The following is a 19144-nucleotide window of genomic DNA, read 5'->3' as shown; positions in this document are numbered from 1 at the left end:
CCTACCGTAATTGTTATTGGGAATGTTTAATTAATTTGTTTTGCACGTATATTTTATTACGTGCCAGTTTTATTCAAACAACGTGATTTTAAATTCTTATATTGCTTTGATTGTCGTTTTAATGCATCAGTCATCAATTTTTGAGAAGATCATTTTTAATTACTAATAAATTAAATTAAAAAAATGTCTTTACACAATATCTATACATAATAAATCAAATATGTAATCTACCCAAATCAAATTCAAAAATGCATAACATAAAATCATCGTTCTGTGGTTTAAATTGTTGTACACGCTGGTTTTTTTTTTGTTTTCAATTCGGTTAATTCGGGATAACGATATCGGATTTTATCGAATATCATTAGTTATGGGAAAAATTTAAACCTAGCCCCGCAATTCAGGACGTGCACTTACGGGGCCTTAATTCACATGCCTTATATTTTTTCTAATCCTATAGTTTTTTTTTATATATATAAAGAACATAATTTTTGTCGGTTGTTGCAATTAACCTATCAATTTTAATTATATGGTATCAATAATATAAATCCAGCGAAGTTATTGGGTCAATACTTAAAATGAATAAATGTTCTAAACAAGAATAAACAAGTACAATAAAAATTCTACCTGCAACAGCTTCGATTATGAATTGTCATAATCAAATCTAAATCGTAGTTAAAAAGCTAAAAGTATGTAGAAAGAGACGAGGAGAGTTTCATCACTCACACTTATCTGGCATCTCGCTTGGCTTCATAGATAAGCGATAGCGTTGTCTCTCTTTATTTACGTCCATGAAACGGTGACTTCACACTACAGTATAAGCAAAGAGAACAGAAGCAACAGTACAATTGCGCACTTTATTTCACTATAAAAGGGTTTTGGCTAACTTATTTTTTAAATTTCTGTTTAGAAACCTACTTTTAAATCGTTTTTGATTCAAAAAAGTATCGATACAACACTAAACGTTAAGTATTTGTCATTTTGACGGTTCATCGATTGATGTGGTTGTTTTGCCTGCTCTACTTGGCCTCGTAAATCGTGGTGGGGGAAGCGCTACTCGCACGGTTTCTATTTTGCTTTTCTCGATTCAATTTCAGTTATTTTACCGCGCTGAGCGAGTTCATGTCTCATTCGCGCGAGCATTTTGTAACTTATTTATATTAATTTAGTGTATTTAGACATTAACGGACTAATAAAATTAGTGATAGTGAAAGGTTACAAAACGGATTTGGTTTGGATGTTATGCGGTGGTCTGTACAGACAGTGTATATAGTGCAATTTTTATACGAATCGGATGGATTGACGCAAATACATAATTGTGCGTAATCCCAAGTAAGTGGACGACGAAAAAGGCTGTGATTTTGTAACGAAAGCATACAAAGAGGTAAAAATAATAAATTGACGTTTGAAAGGTGTGAAAGTAGACGCAAGTGAATTTGCCAACGACTGAATCGAGCGAGCGAGTTGCGCGTTGAGTCGGCTTGGGTGCGAAGGACTCCCGAAATCGGGCGGTTAGTCTCGCCGCCGCCGCGCCATCTGGAGCTCGTGTCGCATCAACGCGAACCGAATAATGTTCGCAAAATTCGACGTGTCCCGTACTTTCCCTGACAAAGTTGGAGAGTTGTGAACTGTTGTAAAATATTGTTTACGCGGCAGCGAGGGGTGGTAGAAGCCTACATGGTTCTGGTGTGCGGCTGAGCCATGGCGACCGCCGAGATGAGTGTGCCGGATAAGAAGCCTGAGCACGAATCAGGATATTACGAAGGTAGCGACCAGGAGGGCAGCATGGAATGCGGGTGCCCTAGCCCTATTAGCAGTAGGAACAGCTCTCACTCGACTAAACGTCGGCACACGGGGCAGAAACACAAGAAGGCTGTGGTGAAGAAGGCCAGGCCGGAGCCTAATGGACATGAGAGGGACAAGAGTGTGGAAATAGTTGAGTGTTCTAGTGCTAGTTTACCGGTGGTAAAAGAGAAGGAGGAGCCGGCTCCGGTGGCCGGGCCCAGCATGAAACGGAGCAGCTCCGTGGAGCTGATCGGTGGAACTGTCCCCGCACCAGTGCGGTATTCTGTGGATTGGAATCTTGTGGATGCCAGCAAAATTAGGAAAAGATATAAAGGTAAGTTTGATTAATATTTTATTCAATAGTTTAATTAAAAATAGTTCTTAGGGAAAACAGATCCTCTTTTCCTTTTTTTCCAATTCTACCAGCATATTTTAGATATTATGACGCCAAGCTTGGCCTGAGTAGAGTACCTTGGCATGGCATTTGAAATGACAGTGCAATAAAGCCATCATTATTATCAAATTTCTTTGAAATATGTCACTTTATGCTGTTTATTCAGTAATATCAGTGCAAAGTTAACTTAGACAGTTCATTTAATATTTTAGAAGCAGCATAAATTCCTTACCAAAAACCTACCTATCTAGTATTTTAGTTCTGATAACTGTAGAACCAAACAAAACCTGTTTTATTCTATTATTCTTATGCATATTGATTGATTGCTTCATATTCTTATTACTTATTTTTATTATACACAAAATTAATTTATTCTGTATCTTAATATTCTTAATTTTAGTTTGTGTTATACCTAATTTACATTGATAATGATGCAAAAAATGTCATTGCAATGACTCAGGTCATTGCCTTCTGTGCAATTTGAATAAACAAGAAAAAATACAGCTGTAATCTATGTAACAAATAACTTTTAACAAAATATGAAACTCCACTCTAGTCACATGAATTATAACATAAAAACATGTTATATATATTATGAGCCTATTATGTCCCACTGCTGGGCAAAGGCCTCCCCCTTCTTCCTCCATTCTTCTCGATCTTGAGCTAAAACTGGCCAGTCTGTCAAAAAGGAGTCCAAGTTATCCCGCCATCACCGGCGAGGTCTGCCGGTCTGCAAAAACATGTATTAGTATGATTTTATTATACTTACCTACTTGACATACTTTTATAGAAATAACATTGACACATTTTGGTCTTTTAAAATATCATATAGATTTAATCCTTCTGGACTCCTTAACAGTAAAAAAATAATTTTTATGGTTCTGACCAGCAGTTTCATATCTGGCATGAGGTATTTTTCAAACATATTTTTAAAATTATGAACTCTTATGATGTAACAAACAACTGAAATACCTGATGCCCTTGTATTTTGATTCTTGACCTAGCTAATAAATAAATATCTATGTAATTTGAATACTAACCGGTTTTGTATGACAACTTAGTTTTTTTTATAAAAATAAGTTATTTCATCACATTATATTATATTTGATTTGACAAATTTATAATAAAAATATGGTAGAATCGTCCCACGATAAGTTTGCAATGATTTTCACAGCCTCGCCAGTGCAGATGTTATTTTAAACGTCAAACTTTGATGAAATTATGACGTTTACTTAACCCTTGCAGAGGCGGGGCTATTAAAATCTATGCAGACTTATCGTGGGACGATTCTATGTGGTCTTCTAAAATATAAAATAAAGTAGAGATTTGTCGAATACGGACTTTGCCGAATACGATTGTTCGGCCGAATATTCGGTTCAGCTGTTACCGAACCGAATATTCGGTTGCGCCATATTTTAAAACTCTAAGTTAAAAACTTTTCAATAATTGGTAATGGGTGGGTTGTCTTACCAAGGCTCTTAATATTCCTATAATTTAGTGCAAAAGAAAATTTTGGTTTTTGTTTCTTAAGCTACGTTATTTTTACTTTTTCACAAAATTATTATATTTATATTTTAAAGCATTTTTTACACCCTTTAACTACCAAAGGGACCTTAGAATGCTGAAATAGGATGTCATCATCCGATGAATTACGAAACAACTTACGCTATTTGTTTACTTGTTTATTCGGTAAATATTCGGCAATGTAACCTTACTTTAATATAATTATATTTCTTAAAATTATAACTATAAATAAATTCCATATAACATTTTTTTTCTAATTAACTTCAGTCGATCTTCTTTGTATCACTTTATATTTTTCACCTCCTGTAGTATTTTTTATATTTTTTGAGAATCTTAATTAACAAAAGAGTTTGTTAATTAAGATTCTCAGTGTGTGAGTCTATGTGAATTCAACCGTAAAATTAATTATACATACTTACATACATACAATACAATCACGCCTGTTTCCCAGAGGGGTAGGCAGAGATCACGGATTTCCATTTACTACGATCCTGACAAATCACTTTCGCTTCACACACTTTCATAACGTTTCTCATACACGCTCGTCGGTTTCGAGTACTTCTGACCTTCTAATTAATTATAATGTTAACAATAGACTATTATAATACCCGAGATTGGAATAATTAGGCTATCAATGAAAATAACCAAAGGGAGTGTCATCAGCTTGCTTGAGGCTCCCGTTCTCATCAACATAATATAATACCCAGAACATATTAAAACTACATTGTAATTTTTGCTGACTATTTATTGAAACTTTGATTGCCAAAGAAGTCTGACACTTGCAGCTACAGGAACAGCCCAATATCAACCTTCGGCCATTGAATGTTAAGTGTAACATGGTTCAAAAAGTAAAACCCCATATCTATCAGATCATACATTTATTGTTCAGTGGGAAATATAACAGGAAACTGTTCCACAATAATAAAGTAATTATCTATCTAATGAGAATACATAAGTTATGTAATATCAGACAATGTTTCTTAATACATTGTTAGAAAAAAGCCTATCACATAATATCTTTTAGGAAAATATTCTGAACAAGAAAGACACATTTTCTATAAAAATAATTACTTTGTTATGTAGAATGCATAGTCAGTATTTTTAGGTATTTCAAATAATGTAAACAAAATCTCCCCAAAAGGCTCTTTTGAGAGTAAATGGAAACATTAAAACATTACACAACCAAATAAGGTGGTTATGGTTAATAACCTAACCACCAAATGAAAATTTTGAAAAAGCCCATAGTGGACCAATTTTCATGAAGCATGGCTTAAACCTCTCGATTAGTTTGGCTTTCAAACAAAAAAACTAAATCTAAATTGATTCTTCCGTTCGGGAGCTACAATGCCACAGACAGACAGACTCATCAAACTTACACCGCCCCGTCGATTTTGCGTCGGGGGTTAAAAACAGGTTACTCAGTGACAGATCATTATACATATTGGCAAAATTAAATTATGATAATGTATTGTTGAGAATTGTTTGTCCAAATCTATAAAACAACGTGACCATCTCAATATTCTCAATGGTAAACACTTGACACAAATAAAATCTAATAAAACACTCCAATCTAATGATTATTGATTACCAAGCAAGATGTAAACAACAATTAAAAATATGTCGATTCATCTTTTAAGTTGCTTGTCAACAATCTGGGATGGCGAAAACAAGTCTTTTTACGCTTCTCTTGAATGCCGCAATGAAAGACAAAACTTTGTTTTGACAGAGTTCATTCTCTCCATTCTTACATTTATATCTTTTGAAATTATGAAGCCAAGTTACTAATGTATATTTAACTGCCACTCTCTGTTTAAAATACATTTTATTAGGCGTTAAATTTGTAGCGAAAATCGCCATGCATCTACTAATACCCATGCTGGCATCGGCAATAATATGGCACAAAACAAAGGCTAAAAAATACAAGTATCTAATCTTATACTATTAAACGAGCAATTCTTGTATATTTATTTATTTATTTATTTATTTATTTATTTATTTATTTATATATACCGACGATCTCGGAAACCGCTCTAACGATTTCGCTGAAATTTGTTTTGTGGGGGTTTTCGGGGTGAAAAATCGATCTAGCGTAGCCTTAGATCCCGGAAAACGCGAATTTTCGAGTTTTCTTGAGTTTTTCTTTCGCATTTGTAAACGTAAAATATGGTCCTTAATTTCGCCGCGCGCGCATCGATTCCGCGTAGCTCAGTCGCACGAGGTCGGTCTAATGTACGCAGATAGATCGTAGGTGTCAGGGTTTCGAATCCCGGCCAGAAATTAAGTTTTTGTTTTTTGTCTTTTTTTTTGTTTTTGTATTTATAAGAGTTTTTTTTTTATCTAAAGACGTGATATATTAAAATAGAACCGAGCGAAGCTCGGTCGCCCAGATATTACAATCATAATATGACACACCCCAGATATTTATGCAGCCTTCTTTTGTGCGATGTTTTTAAATCATACCAAGCTAAGTTGACTATGATCTGTTGGTCTACCGGTGTGCCGGTGCAAGTCAGATTCAGATTTTTTATTGATAAAATATGATATTTTACACGTCATTTTTTATAAGTAAGTCTAAATACAATAATTTAAACTTAAGTAAATTAGTATTAAGACATTTCACATGATAAAAATGTTATAATGTATATTTTTATCATGTGAAATGTTTATTTTTAGTTTTATTTTTACCTATTTATATGAACTTTAATTTTAACCATTTTTTGTGGTTGGGTTGGCCACTTCTCTATTCATGAATTCGTCCATTATAAAGGTATAAATTCTATTAAATTGTAATGTATACTTAACCCTTTCATAGGCAAGAGCTATGAGCTATCCAAATCTTATGTTGCTATGACTCTAGTATGTGTCTATTTCTTATCCAAGGGAAGTGTGCCACATGCAACATGAGTTGCTAAACTTCATCCTTGGATAAATTCAGACATAGTTTTTTTTATAGAAAAAATCCCAAGATCTAATACATAGTTGGCATAAATCATCACACAGTATTTTTGAGACAAAAATCCCATTGGATCTATCTGAATATGAAGATAAGCAACTGAATAATAAATGAAAACATTAAAAACCATACAACACAACACCTTGTAACACTTTCGTTTCATGGCAACACCAATGGCGGCCGGCTGATAACGACTATCGCACAAGGCCCGATAGCGGGCGCCGTTTGCAAAACAATTGCGGTTTGAACAGAAAAAAAACCTTTTTTTTTTAAATTTGAATAGATACTTGGCATCTTGGAGTTGGAAAAATATAGTCGGTCAAACAAGTTTGTCAGTAGGAAGATGCGGCAATGTTTCTAGATCTTCCAGGTTGCTTTCTCAAGTTGAACACTAGGTCAAATCCTCATAATTTTATTGGCCTATGTTTATTTAACCTTTTCAACACCAAGTATACCCAAAGTTGTCATTGCTGATACAGTTAGGGACCGGCCACATCAGAGCGTCGCGTGTCTCGGGGCGCGCAACGGACGTCCGGTACTCAAAAATTTCTGGACACGCCTCGTGATCAGATATTTGCGCGCCCTGGCCGCTCAGATATATCTGATGGTGACTATACTAGTCATGCCCACAGCGCTAAAAACAGTTAGATGTAGCAAGGACAACAATATAGTGAATGCAGTCAAAGTAATATGTACACTTTCAATTAGCAAGATTTTTTTTTGCCATTTCTTTTATTTTGATTTTTTTAGGGAATTTTAGGTCAATTGTACTCAGAATCACAAGTACTTTCAATCTCACTGGGAGACAAAAAGTGTCCCAGAATTTCCATACATTTTTGTTACTTTTCTCTTTTGTTACCTCGCACAACATGTACGGAAAATGATAACAAAATAAGAAAAAATCGTATGGGACAATTTTTTTAACTACTAAGATTGAAAAAGCTAGTGATTCTGATTAGAAATAGCATAATTTTAAAAATATATAATTTTAAAATATCACATTTCATAAAAGTGGCAAAAAAAAAGAAATGCTCTTTTATGGCATAATTTAAATCAGTTACAATTTCTATGATGTTGCATAAACAACATCTTAAACAATAACCTACGTTATTCTTGATGATTTGACTATTAACTAAATGCATTTCCAACCCAGCGCCATTTCACATTGCATGTGCACCTTATATAACATTACATCATATCACTTGCAGTTTGTATGCTATCAGCAGTCCGCACAAGCCAATGAACTGGTGACCTGTCAAAAACAAATTCATATTTTGTTATACACTTGTACTTTTCTTCCATTCGGGCTATTTATATTATATGTACCTATTTATTTACCTAAATCCATTATCAATCTTGCAAGTAATTATTGTATACTGTTTTTACCATTGTTCTTAGTTATAGTAATATAATGTTATGCTTATGTCAATAGAAAGTGCTCTCAGTTTAATAAATACACAGCTAACATGACCTTATAAATCTTAATGTACATGTACCCTTTTCAAATGGAAAGCCTCATATGTGATGAACACAGATATTTGTTCCTGACTCATGTATGTTTTCTATGTATAAGTATGTAACATGTCACCTAGCACACATAGTACAGTCGCCATCAGATATATCGGAGCGCCCAAGGTACTCAAAAATATCTGAACACGCCTTTAGAGGCGTGTTCAGATATTTTGTTATACACATGTTATTATGAACACGCCTGTATTGCCATGGCGTTAGCGCCATGGCAATACAGGCGTGTTCAGATATTTGTGAGCACCTCGGGCGCTCCTATATATCTGATGGCGACTGTACAAGCTTTGCTTAGTTGGGGGCTAGGTTGGTCTATATAATTTATAATATATGTGCAAAATATTTTTATTTACATGAAAAATGTTAATATGTAAACATATATTAACATAAAATTATAAAAACACTTTTATACATATTATTACTTAACTATTTAATACTAAGTTTGTAAAAATACCTATACATAAAGAATAATAATAAAAAAACCTTAACAATAAAGAAACCCTAACAAACTACCTAAATTAGTCAAATAACCCACCCCGCATCGTTCCCGATGCAAAAGTGCCCAATGCGCAAAAGTGTGCAAAATTACTTAATATTCAAATGTACAATTTCACCCAACCCATCTTGTGAAATCATTAAACTCTCTCAATTGTTAAAAAATAAATAAATAAAACCAAATGAATTAATCGTACATAATAAACATTTAACAACAAAATTCACAATTACCAACTGGCAATTGGTTGTGTAAACACCCAATGTAGGTCATTAATAATATTAACATACATAAATTAAAATATGACAATTCTCACCTTTAGACAATTCGTATAGACAGTGCAACGAACTCATGTCATTGTAAATGTTGTAAAGGTAAAAAAATATCATTATCAGTAATGTAAATGATTATCTGGGTGTATGTTTTTAAAAATGTGCATGTTATTTTTCGTGTTGGATGGTATGTTTATATTAATTGTGTTTTGAAGTAAATATTGTGGCTTGTGTTTGTTAGTTTCATGTTAAACATCATCATCATATCAGTAATTTATCGCCCACTGTTGAGTATGTAGGGTAGGCCTATCTTCAAGTTTTCCACTTTTCCCGGTCCTAAGCTATACTTATCTAGAAGTAACCTTCGAAAGACTACCCAAAAATAAATGTTAAAAATGGCTTACTAAAAAATTGTCTGAAAGTAAGAGTTTTGAATGATTCACGGTTATTTTCATTAGACTTATATTGACCGGGATATAGACCGTGATTACCTTTTTGATTTTTGTCGATCTCCCGATATTTCGGCGCAGTTGCATGCATCATGATCACGGAAAACTGACGAAGGCGGGTGGATGTTAAAGTTGCATAGACAGCGCTGTCTATGCAACTTATAAAAATCAAAAAGGTAATCACGGTCTATGTCTGAAAGTACTTATATTGTTTTGTGTAAAATGGTTTTCGGATTTGTAGTTTTCGATAGTTTGGTTGGGTGCGTTCATGCGTTGAGTCAAATTCGGCTTATATTTAAAAATATAGACCGTATTTTTCCTTGTATTGCTTACACTAATATAGATATAATCCGTAATAGTCTGTCTGTTTGTCTAGTCTAGTCTAAGAATCTGTACTTTTCACTTGTTTTTGTTTTTCACAAATGTTTTTCTACAATAAATAAAGTGACTTACAGTGTATTGACATATTTACTGACATATATGGAGAACTGCACTCCAAGCTAAGGATGTAATTATTCATTTATATGCACATAAACACAATATCATTTCACAATGAGTTATGTTGGGAGTATTATTACAAGGTGCAAAAACCTCCGACAAATAAATATTTCATAAGAACAATACGTGTGTACATACATATTTACAAACAGAATTGTGAGAGATGCCAGTATTTTGACATAAACACATTTAGTACGGTCAGCATCAAAAGTAGCACATCAAATAACACCTTAGAGGTACTATTTTTCACTTTAGCGGAGTTCGGTGACACTTTCAAAAATTTTGAATTGCCCATACTATGTTCGCTAAATAATTTTGAAAAATACCTAATTTATGCTTTGACGAAAAAAATCAATACTAAAAAAATATTTCAAAACTATATTTTTGGAATATATTGCATTATCAATGCTTATTAAATCGATTCCATCAAATACGAGAGAAAAACTATGTTATTGTAAGAGTACGGGCTAGTTCCAGCAGCATCTTGAGGCCGTTGGCGGAGAGGTTTGACGGCCAGTATCTGAACCATTGTCACCTGATTCACATGCTGGTAGCAAAGTCCTCTGGACTAAGTTAATTTTTATCAAGCATGATAATTATAATTTAGTTCTAGTGTATTTTAATTTAATTAATTTAATGTATTATAATTTTAATAATATAATTATGATCCTATGTTGATCGCAGAATAAATAAATTGATGATGATGATCCCTCTGATGAATTCAATCATCTCCATCGTGATTATTTGACTCCTGTCTAGTTAGTTCAGCGCTGATTTGCCGAAGATAACTCAAGTCATGAAAGACTGACAAGACAAGAGTGACAAGTGACATGAAGTTACAACACTGCACATAGGGGGATTTCACTAAAAAAAGCTGGCCATTAGTCGAAATAAATAAGTAAAAATAAAAATAAATTAAAATCCATATTTGGATTCAGATTGACACAATGGAACTACTTATAAAAATGTATATAAATAATTTTGGCCAGATTTTTTAGTCAAATACCCCTATGTGTACTGTCCATAATCCTAGCTGTGTGTAAATGGCTTGTAATCCGTGCCCTACAGTTATTTCTCACACCGAATGCATAATGTATATTTTATTTTAATTAACCATTCTTAACTCGCGCCGCGTTGATTTTCAAGTAGGCAAATATTTAACTGTACCTACTAGGTTCCCATAATATTTTTAAAAATATAATTTATGACAGAAAAGAGTGTATACCCTTATGGCCTTATTTGTATTTAAAAAACATAATGGTAAATATCGTCACTACTTTGAAAAAATCTCGTATCTCACGCTGCTCCTCAAAGTTAAAACGCAGTAAGTCTATATGCATTCCATACATACTTACTACACTTTTGTTTTCATTGACAGACGAAGATACAAGTTTTTTTTTAAAGTAGTGACGATATGACAAATCGTTTCGACATTGTGAAAGAATAAACTTATTTTTTTATGTTTTCAAACAATTTCTATAATTATTATGAGGTATTGGCCACAGACTAGCCAAAGGCAAAGACCTGGCCTACGATAGAGTGAGCTCGCCCAGATGATGCCTGTTCACTCTTGATTTGAAGGTTGCTGGGTTATATGAGCTGAGAAATGAGAATATAGCCGCCGGCAAGGACTCCTTGGCACTCCTTGGCAGTGCGCATAAGAAGATGAAGAGTTTCTGTGTACCTCAGCCGCATTTTGGTTAAAATTTATTAGTGAAATAAAGCTTAGCTATAGTTCAGTTTCATAATAACAATCTTTATGTAATTGTCAAATTATTAAGCCTATTTTTCTTGTTTCAGTTAATCTAAATGGACAATCAAAAGTGGACATATCACATTTCGACCTGCTCAAAGTACTTGGCACAGGAGGTGAGTCACAATTTATTTTATAAAAATTAAACTACATTACTAGACGCATTTTATGGTAGCAACAATAAGCAAGACACCTTTATACGCAAGGTTCGGAAGACGCTCGTCATTTAAAATCAACCATTATTTAGGTTTAGGACCCATTTATGAGTCAGAATTGTTCGTACACAGCCTAGTGCCGTTATGCCATGTTTAAACATAGACTTAAGTAAATTTTCTAAATGAGAAACGTTTTTCTGACTCTTGTTTATAAGCTACAGTAGTTTCGAAGCATATGTTACAGACGTTACAGTAGTGTCGAATCGCTAAAGTGTGAAAAGTTCTTTTGGTATCTAAATTACCTCAATAGAAAAACCAGCGCAAAAATGTTCACGCTAGTTGACTAGACTAACTCAACTCCTATTTGACTGGAGTACCGTTCACGGTTCACCTAACCTGCGTGGCTATGGACTATGGCTAAAGGTCGTTGACCTCATGGGGTGCTTATTAGATAATTGGTTCCGAGCTTGAGACAGCTGATTCTTAAGTATTATTAAACTAGCGGGTTGTAGTGTAGGCAAGATTATATTGTATTGCTTTGTGGTAAGGTACAGTTTTTAAAGGATGTGTTGAGAATTTTATTTAATTCTGTGATATTATATGTTTTGTGGGTGAATTTTAAGTACTTTACGTCTTTAGAATGCTCATCACTATTTCAATTCTACTGTATGACAGGGTGTTTGATCGTCTTTTTTTGGTAATCAAAATTTTTAGTACAATTTACCAATTTAGTAGCGAAAGGGCTTGAATTTAACGCACGAACATTGGTTTGTGCCTTGTGCCAAATTAACGGTGGACTTCTAAGTCATTTTTATTTAAATAAAATGTCAGAGACGTCCATTAGGAAATTTAGGAACGGATATGTGATAATTGGAATACTTATTCCTTGTTGAAGAAAAACACATATTTTGAGCACTAGTTTAGTTTACCATAAATGTACACCTAAAAGAAATTGATTAAAAAAAAGAAATAAATGATTTGCGACCAAATAAAATCATGTTGTTTTTAATGTGCTTGAAACATAAGTCAATTTGCATTGTTAAACTGGTACGTAAACTAATCTTATGTAATATAAATAATCATAATATTTTTCAGATTATATATCTGTTTACATTCACATTTCTAAACGTAAACAAACCTCTCCGGAAACTTTGCGCAACGGCATTTTCCGTTTTTCTGAATGAAAACCAACTTTCACCATCCATAGATCTAACTTCTCACAAATAAGCCTTATATTTTTATCAGTTGACATGAAACGTGGCTAGGAACTGCCGGCCCAGCCGAATGACAATCGTCGACGCTAGACGCCGAACGAAAGGCAGTCTGGCTCTGTTGCGGCAATACGGAAGAGCGATAGAGATAGCTAGCTACGATAACGATATTATCGTAAGCGTTTGTGCTACGCACCCTGTCAACATGGAACGTGGCGGAGTTAAGGAACTGAAGCCCGAACAGTGTGTCACGTTGGCTGTAACGCTGAGACGAAACGCAGGTTTTGGTGAATTCATTGTTAGAGTGTATGTTTTCAGGTTTTTCTTAAGTTTAAGGTGTGACCATAGAAATTAAAAGAGCCCTAACTCTAATATCTATTGTGTTGTGTTATTTTCGGTTAGAAATATCGCATTTTAAAATGTTGTCTCTGTAATCCAAAATACGTTCAACATCTAATCAAGAAAAAATAATACTTACACAATTCAGTGTTGCAACCACTGTCAGAAGGTTAAAAACTGTTTTTGAAACCATAAATTAGGTTGTTTTTTATCTATAATGTGAGGCATGTGTAACTCTATCAGGAATTCAGGAAGTGCAGACCGATGATGTATGCGTTTCTAGATGATGCGTGGAAGCACTAGGCATTGCAGATTACTGGCATACCTAATAGCGTGCGTACTAATTGCTGCAACCGTTATGTCAGCTATTACTTAATACTTTACAGTACACTGGTCACCCTAGCTGGGAATTTGTAAATATGGCTATATGCGTTTTCATTAAATCAAAAATCATTAGCGTGTATAACAGCAGTCTCATGCTATGCTTAAAAAATAAGCTTCTCACGCGTCAAATATTTCTAAATAGTGTAAGACAACCCAAGGTCTACAGATGTAGTGCGAAAAGATTTGCCTTCGTATTGTTAGGGACCGGCCACATCAGAGCGTCGCGTGTCTCGGGGCGCGCAACGGACGTCCGCGCCACGCCACCTGAGTGTAATTCAAAAAACGTCTTTTTGAATTACACTCAGGTGGCGTGGCGCGGACGTCCGTTGCGCGCCCCGAGACACGCGACGTTTAAGTGGGAACGTTGGCTGTGAATACTGATCATTGAACTCAAAAGATCTCCGGTCATCTTTTTGACCGATTACCCGTTCTTATCTATGCGTGAATGACAACAGAGATAAGCGATATGTTGCAATTATTTATGCGGAACTCGGAAAATACTGCCGAGTATAATAGCAATCCCATTTCCTACCTCTATCTCTCAAATAAACAAGAGCAGATTACGAAATTTTTAGTTCCGAAGTCAGTGCAAGCCCTCATGTCTTAACAGTTGAAGCTCATACAAGTGTTCTCAGTCGACGCTGCATAGGGTGAACACACGCTCCTCCGCCCCGCTGCACGCTCCGCTCCGTGCGTCCGCTCTGGCCTTATACTACGGCGGATTCAGCATTTGTTGGTGGTTTTAACCCCCGACGCAAAAACGACGGGGTGTTATAAGTTTGACGTGTCTGTCTGTGTGTATGTCTGTCTGTCTGTCTGTCTGTCTGTCTGTCTGTCTGTGTGTGTGTGTCTGTCTGTGGCATCGTAGCTCCCGAACGGATGAACCGATTTGGATTTAGTTTTTTTTGTCTGAAAGCTGAGTAAGTCGGGAGTGTTCTTAGCCATGTTTCATGAAAATCGGTCTACTAAATATGTCGCGGTCGGAGGTTTTATCAAAATTTAATTTTTAGATGGTATTCTTCCACTGGTTTGTCCGTCATCCCGCGGACCAGGCGGTATGCGTAATCGCATTTCCCCAACGTAAAAAAAAGGCGTCGCTTTGCTTCCATGAGATGAGAACCACATGTGGTAAAACCTAAGCTTATCTCATTGATCTATTAGTTACTAAACGTTATCGTAACTATTTGTTGTTTTAAATATTAACTAGTAGTTCCATGAGACTGTTTTTTTTAGACACAACACAATATAAGTTTTAAAGTAATGTATTTATCTATATGTTCACTAAGATTTTGAAAACTACCGAAACAAAATACGTTTTGCGATCTGTAGGTATAAGCTAGTTCTTACAATTTTCTAGCTTCGTAGAAGCAAGCTTCGGAGCTACTCGCATGCTTGAGAATTTCGCGGAAAAGCGGCAAAAATGTTTTTCGTTTCAGTTCGCGATAGCGTATCATATCAAATTTCCTAGTAAACAATATATTTGTTTGTGTTGTCAGGAATCCCAGTCGATAATATTAGTTTAGTACTGGTTAGTTGTGCATATTGAATATCATAACATATTCATATTGTATCGATTATCCACAGACCTGAAGGTCTCAGGAGCGGCGCAGTACCGACGCCATACAAAACGTGACTCGCGTACACGTGATGCTACTTTTATAACCCGTGCCTGAAAATAAAGAGTTTATACCCAGTACAATACAGAGATACAGCCGTGGTGTTAAATACTAACAGTTGCCTATTTCCCCAAAATAACATTGACACTTGATACTGACAATTCTGTGCCTATTTATGGGTTGATAAGTAACATTACTCAAACACCGAACATTCTCCTCACGTGTGAAAGTCAACACTACGGTAACACCAAGCCAACACTGAGATTGGCAAATTCACCCGGTGCAAATTGGCAGGGAGCAAAAGCCAAAGCAGAAAAAAAAAGTAACATTACTCAGCATCAATATTGCTTTGTTTAACAGGCAATGAACAGCAAAGTTTCATAGCGTCACTGTCGGGCGGCAATTGTCACTGTGGTGAAACGGGTCACAAGACAGTTTTGAAACTAGAAATCGTTTTTGTAAATTAAACCTTAGAAAAGTTTTAACGTCTCTACTTAACCGGTCCAAGTCGTAGGCAAAGGTCAATCAAAGTAATTATTTTACCTATATTAGAGCTTTAATCAATTTTTCATATAATTAAAATTTTGAAAAAACCCCCGACCGCGACCTAGTGGACCGATTTTCATGAAACATGGCTAAGAAGACTCCCGATTAACTATGCTTTCAGACAAAAAAAACTAAATCAAAATCGGTTCATCCGTTCGAGAGCTACGATGCCACAGACAGACACACACACACAGACAGACAGTCAAACAGACAGACAGACAGACATACACACAGACAGACACGTCAAACTTATAACACCCCTTCGTTTTTGCGTCGGGGGTTAAAAATGACAGTGTAATAAATTGTTTAGATCTTGCTTGAGTAATTAATACTAAATTCACGAAGATACGAAAACTTTCTTCAAACTTCCGTGGCGTGGCTACACTGGCTACCAAGTATTATAGTATCATACGAGTGTCTTTGTTGTGAAAGAGAAAATTTCGTACAAAAACACTAAAATTAGAAAAGCGTGTTTGTGTTTCTTTAATTTGCACTTTTCAATGGAATATAGGAATGGATGTTTAATTTTGACTTAACACATGTCAAACATGACCTTTTGCCTTCTAAGTGTAAGGCCTGAGTGCACGCTCATATTGGGCGTGCAGCGTGCAGCGGGGCGGGCGTGCGGCGTGCATATCAAACAATTGAAACTCATACAAGTGTCCTGAGTCGACGCTGCGTAAGGCCGAACGCTCCGGGCGTCCACTCAGGCCTTCTAAGCTTATAAATACACCATTAAATTTAAAAGGTGAAAGCTCTGTTACAACGTAAACCAAATCAGATACCGCCCGATTGGTATTTGATCGAAAGTTGATTAAATCTGCCTGGCGGATCTTTGGCATCTTGATTGATGTTGATCTACATATTCTGAATGTTTGACCGATTGCTTATGTATCGTTTTCACAACCAATCTTCGATGCTCTTTTTTTATTATAAATGGGCTTACTCTTAATACTCTTGGCACAGACAGAGTAGCCAAAGCCAAAGACGTGGCCTACCGTGGAGTGAACTCGCTCTAATGGTGCTCCTACACTGGCTGTTATAAATGTTATATAACACGTTGTGACGGGTTTTTATTTATTTTATAAAGCGTTATCATAGCGTAGCGGAATGCGCATTCCGCCCTCAATCCGCGCTCGTTAGTTCCCGTCGGCGTCCGCTGGGCGCAACGCCAGCGTTCGTCCGGCGCACCGCTATCATTCCGCTCCGCTAACGCTCCGCCTACGCTCTCTAAACGCGCATGTGTGGCCGAGCTTTTAATGTATCTTTATGACTAATAATGATGCTTGGTCCATGATTACTTTATGCCCAATGGTCATGTTTTTTATTTTATTTTATTTTATTTGTTAGGAAAACTTACAGCTAAAGTTACAATAAGGCTTATAACATAAAAACAATGAGCCAATAACAAGTTTCCACAGATAGAAACTGGGCAAAGTACATGCGTGCAAAGTGGTCTTTGTAAACTATTATTCTTTTAACATCTGTGTAGTTTTTGTTTTCTTAGTTCAGTACCATAATATTGTGGTATTTGTTTTCTAATTATTTCCGCAGTTAATTGTTAAAATCCTTTTTCATTAATATTATTCCAAAGAAATGTTACTAACTATTACGGACAACTGTTATTGTTTTGACAAACATCATTAACAAAGTGCATGTTGTTTTTCTTGTTTACTTTCCATATCACTGCACTGTTGACATTAAGTATCGCTAGAACTCATTATCAGCTAGTTTATAGGGTGTCCGATTGCGATAGTTATCTTATCGATGCTAATTATGTCGAGAACACGTGGTCATAATAAGCATTAATGATTTTTTCTTATACAGAATGGACTATGTCAAAATCAGGGTACTTTAAAGCATCCGCCACACATAAAGCGTTTTGAAAGCGTAGCGTTAGCGAAGCGGAACGCGTGCTGAATGCGCATTCCGCGCTCGTTTGCTACCGTCGGCGGCGTCCGCTAGGCGAGCCAAGCAAGCCAACGTTCGTCCGGCGCACCGCTAACGCTCCGCCTATACTCTCAAAACGCTCATGTGTGGCCTAGCTTTTACCCTAGTTGTTTTTTCAAAGATGATCAGCGATAAAAGTAGACTGCAAGAATCGATCTTTATCAGTTTCAATCCAGTGATGTTGAAAAGAGACGTAAAAGAGACGTACAGTCAAGTGTAATAACCACCACTCATTGATTGGACCGATTTACATGAAATATGGCTAAGAACACTCCCGACTAACACAGTAAATCGGTTCATCCGTTCGGGAGCTACGATGCCACAGACAGACACACACACAGACAAACAGACAGACAGACAGACAGACAGACAGACAGACAGACACGTCAAACTTATAACACCCCGTCGTTTTTGCGTCGGGGGTTAAAAATTGGGTGTACACATCTTACTCAAAAATATGTCCTATAGCATCTTATTCCGGTGTAATAAGAGCGTAGTACCATATTTATGAGGCGATTATTTCGATACGTATTTTTGCACTTCAGTGTATAAGTACTTACTTCTCATTTAATCTCTGCGTGAGCATCCTATGTTGTGAGAAATTTTACCATAATTCATTTAGCGAAGTAGCATAAACGTCTGTGGGGAGTTGAAATCAAAATATAAAACTACAGGTAGAACATAGATGAGCTCAAAGTACATTCCCACAGCATTGCTCGCGGTAAATTCAAGAGAAGGCCATACGGAACAGTTTACTGCTCATGCAACAGTACCTATTTCGTTATTGCCTGCGATTGTCCAACTGACCTTAGATAGGTTACCTAACGCATACATCACTGCATCAAGCGATGTAGGTATGACATGAATGGAAAAATTGCTCCCCCAGGGTTACTAGAACTAAAAACTTTATCTTATCCCGCCAGATAAACAAAGTTCATCCTCACTTTCTCGACACGTGGCAAACCAAGAACAAACGGGCTTCTCAATCGTTTTTACCCAGAACGTGCAAGTTGTGCAATGAGCTACCTTTTGAGGTGTTTCTCTTATGGGGGTTATTCAAGAAGCAGGTATTTAGGGCCCCCTCACATCTAGCGTCTCGCGAGCGTAGCGTCGGGCCAACTACAGTACCGGTCAAAAATTTAAGTTCACTCCTTGTTTTCAGTACAATTGACTGCTTTAGAGAGATAGTTTTTTGTAGTTCAGACGTCAAAATTTGTTTCGTAAACAATTTATATTTTTTTAACATCTGTTTCCCTCAAATCTTATAGGCTAAATAATTATTTGGTCTATATTATCTGGCT

The 19144-nt window shown here is 35.9% G+C and overlaps 1 protein-coding gene across 1 annotated transcript in view; it reads left to right on the top strand.

Annotated features, from left to right (window-relative positions):
* Nucleotides 1-1698: 1698 nt before the first annotated feature.
* Nucleotides 1699-19144, top strand: part of LOC125236937 (probable serine/threonine-protein kinase HSL1) — a 139287-nt gene continuing 121841 nt past the window's right edge. Inside the window, exons 1-2 of the mRNA XM_048143856.1 lie at nucleotides 1699-2116; nucleotides 11690-11758. Coding sequence (XP_047999813.1) covers nucleotides 1699-2116; nucleotides 11690-11758 — 487 coding nt within the window. The remainder of the gene's footprint in view (nucleotides 2117-11689; nucleotides 11759-19144) is intronic.

This window comes from Leguminivora glycinivorella, chromosome 20 (assembly GCF_023078275.1).
Source record: "Leguminivora glycinivorella isolate SPB_JAAS2020 chromosome 20, LegGlyc_1.1, whole genome shotgun sequence".
NCBI lineage: Eukaryota > Metazoa > Arthropoda > Insecta > Lepidoptera > Tortricidae > Leguminivora > Leguminivora glycinivorella.
The sequence above is the reverse complement of the archived record's forward strand: the minus strand, read 5'-3'. Positions and strand labels throughout refer to the sequence as shown.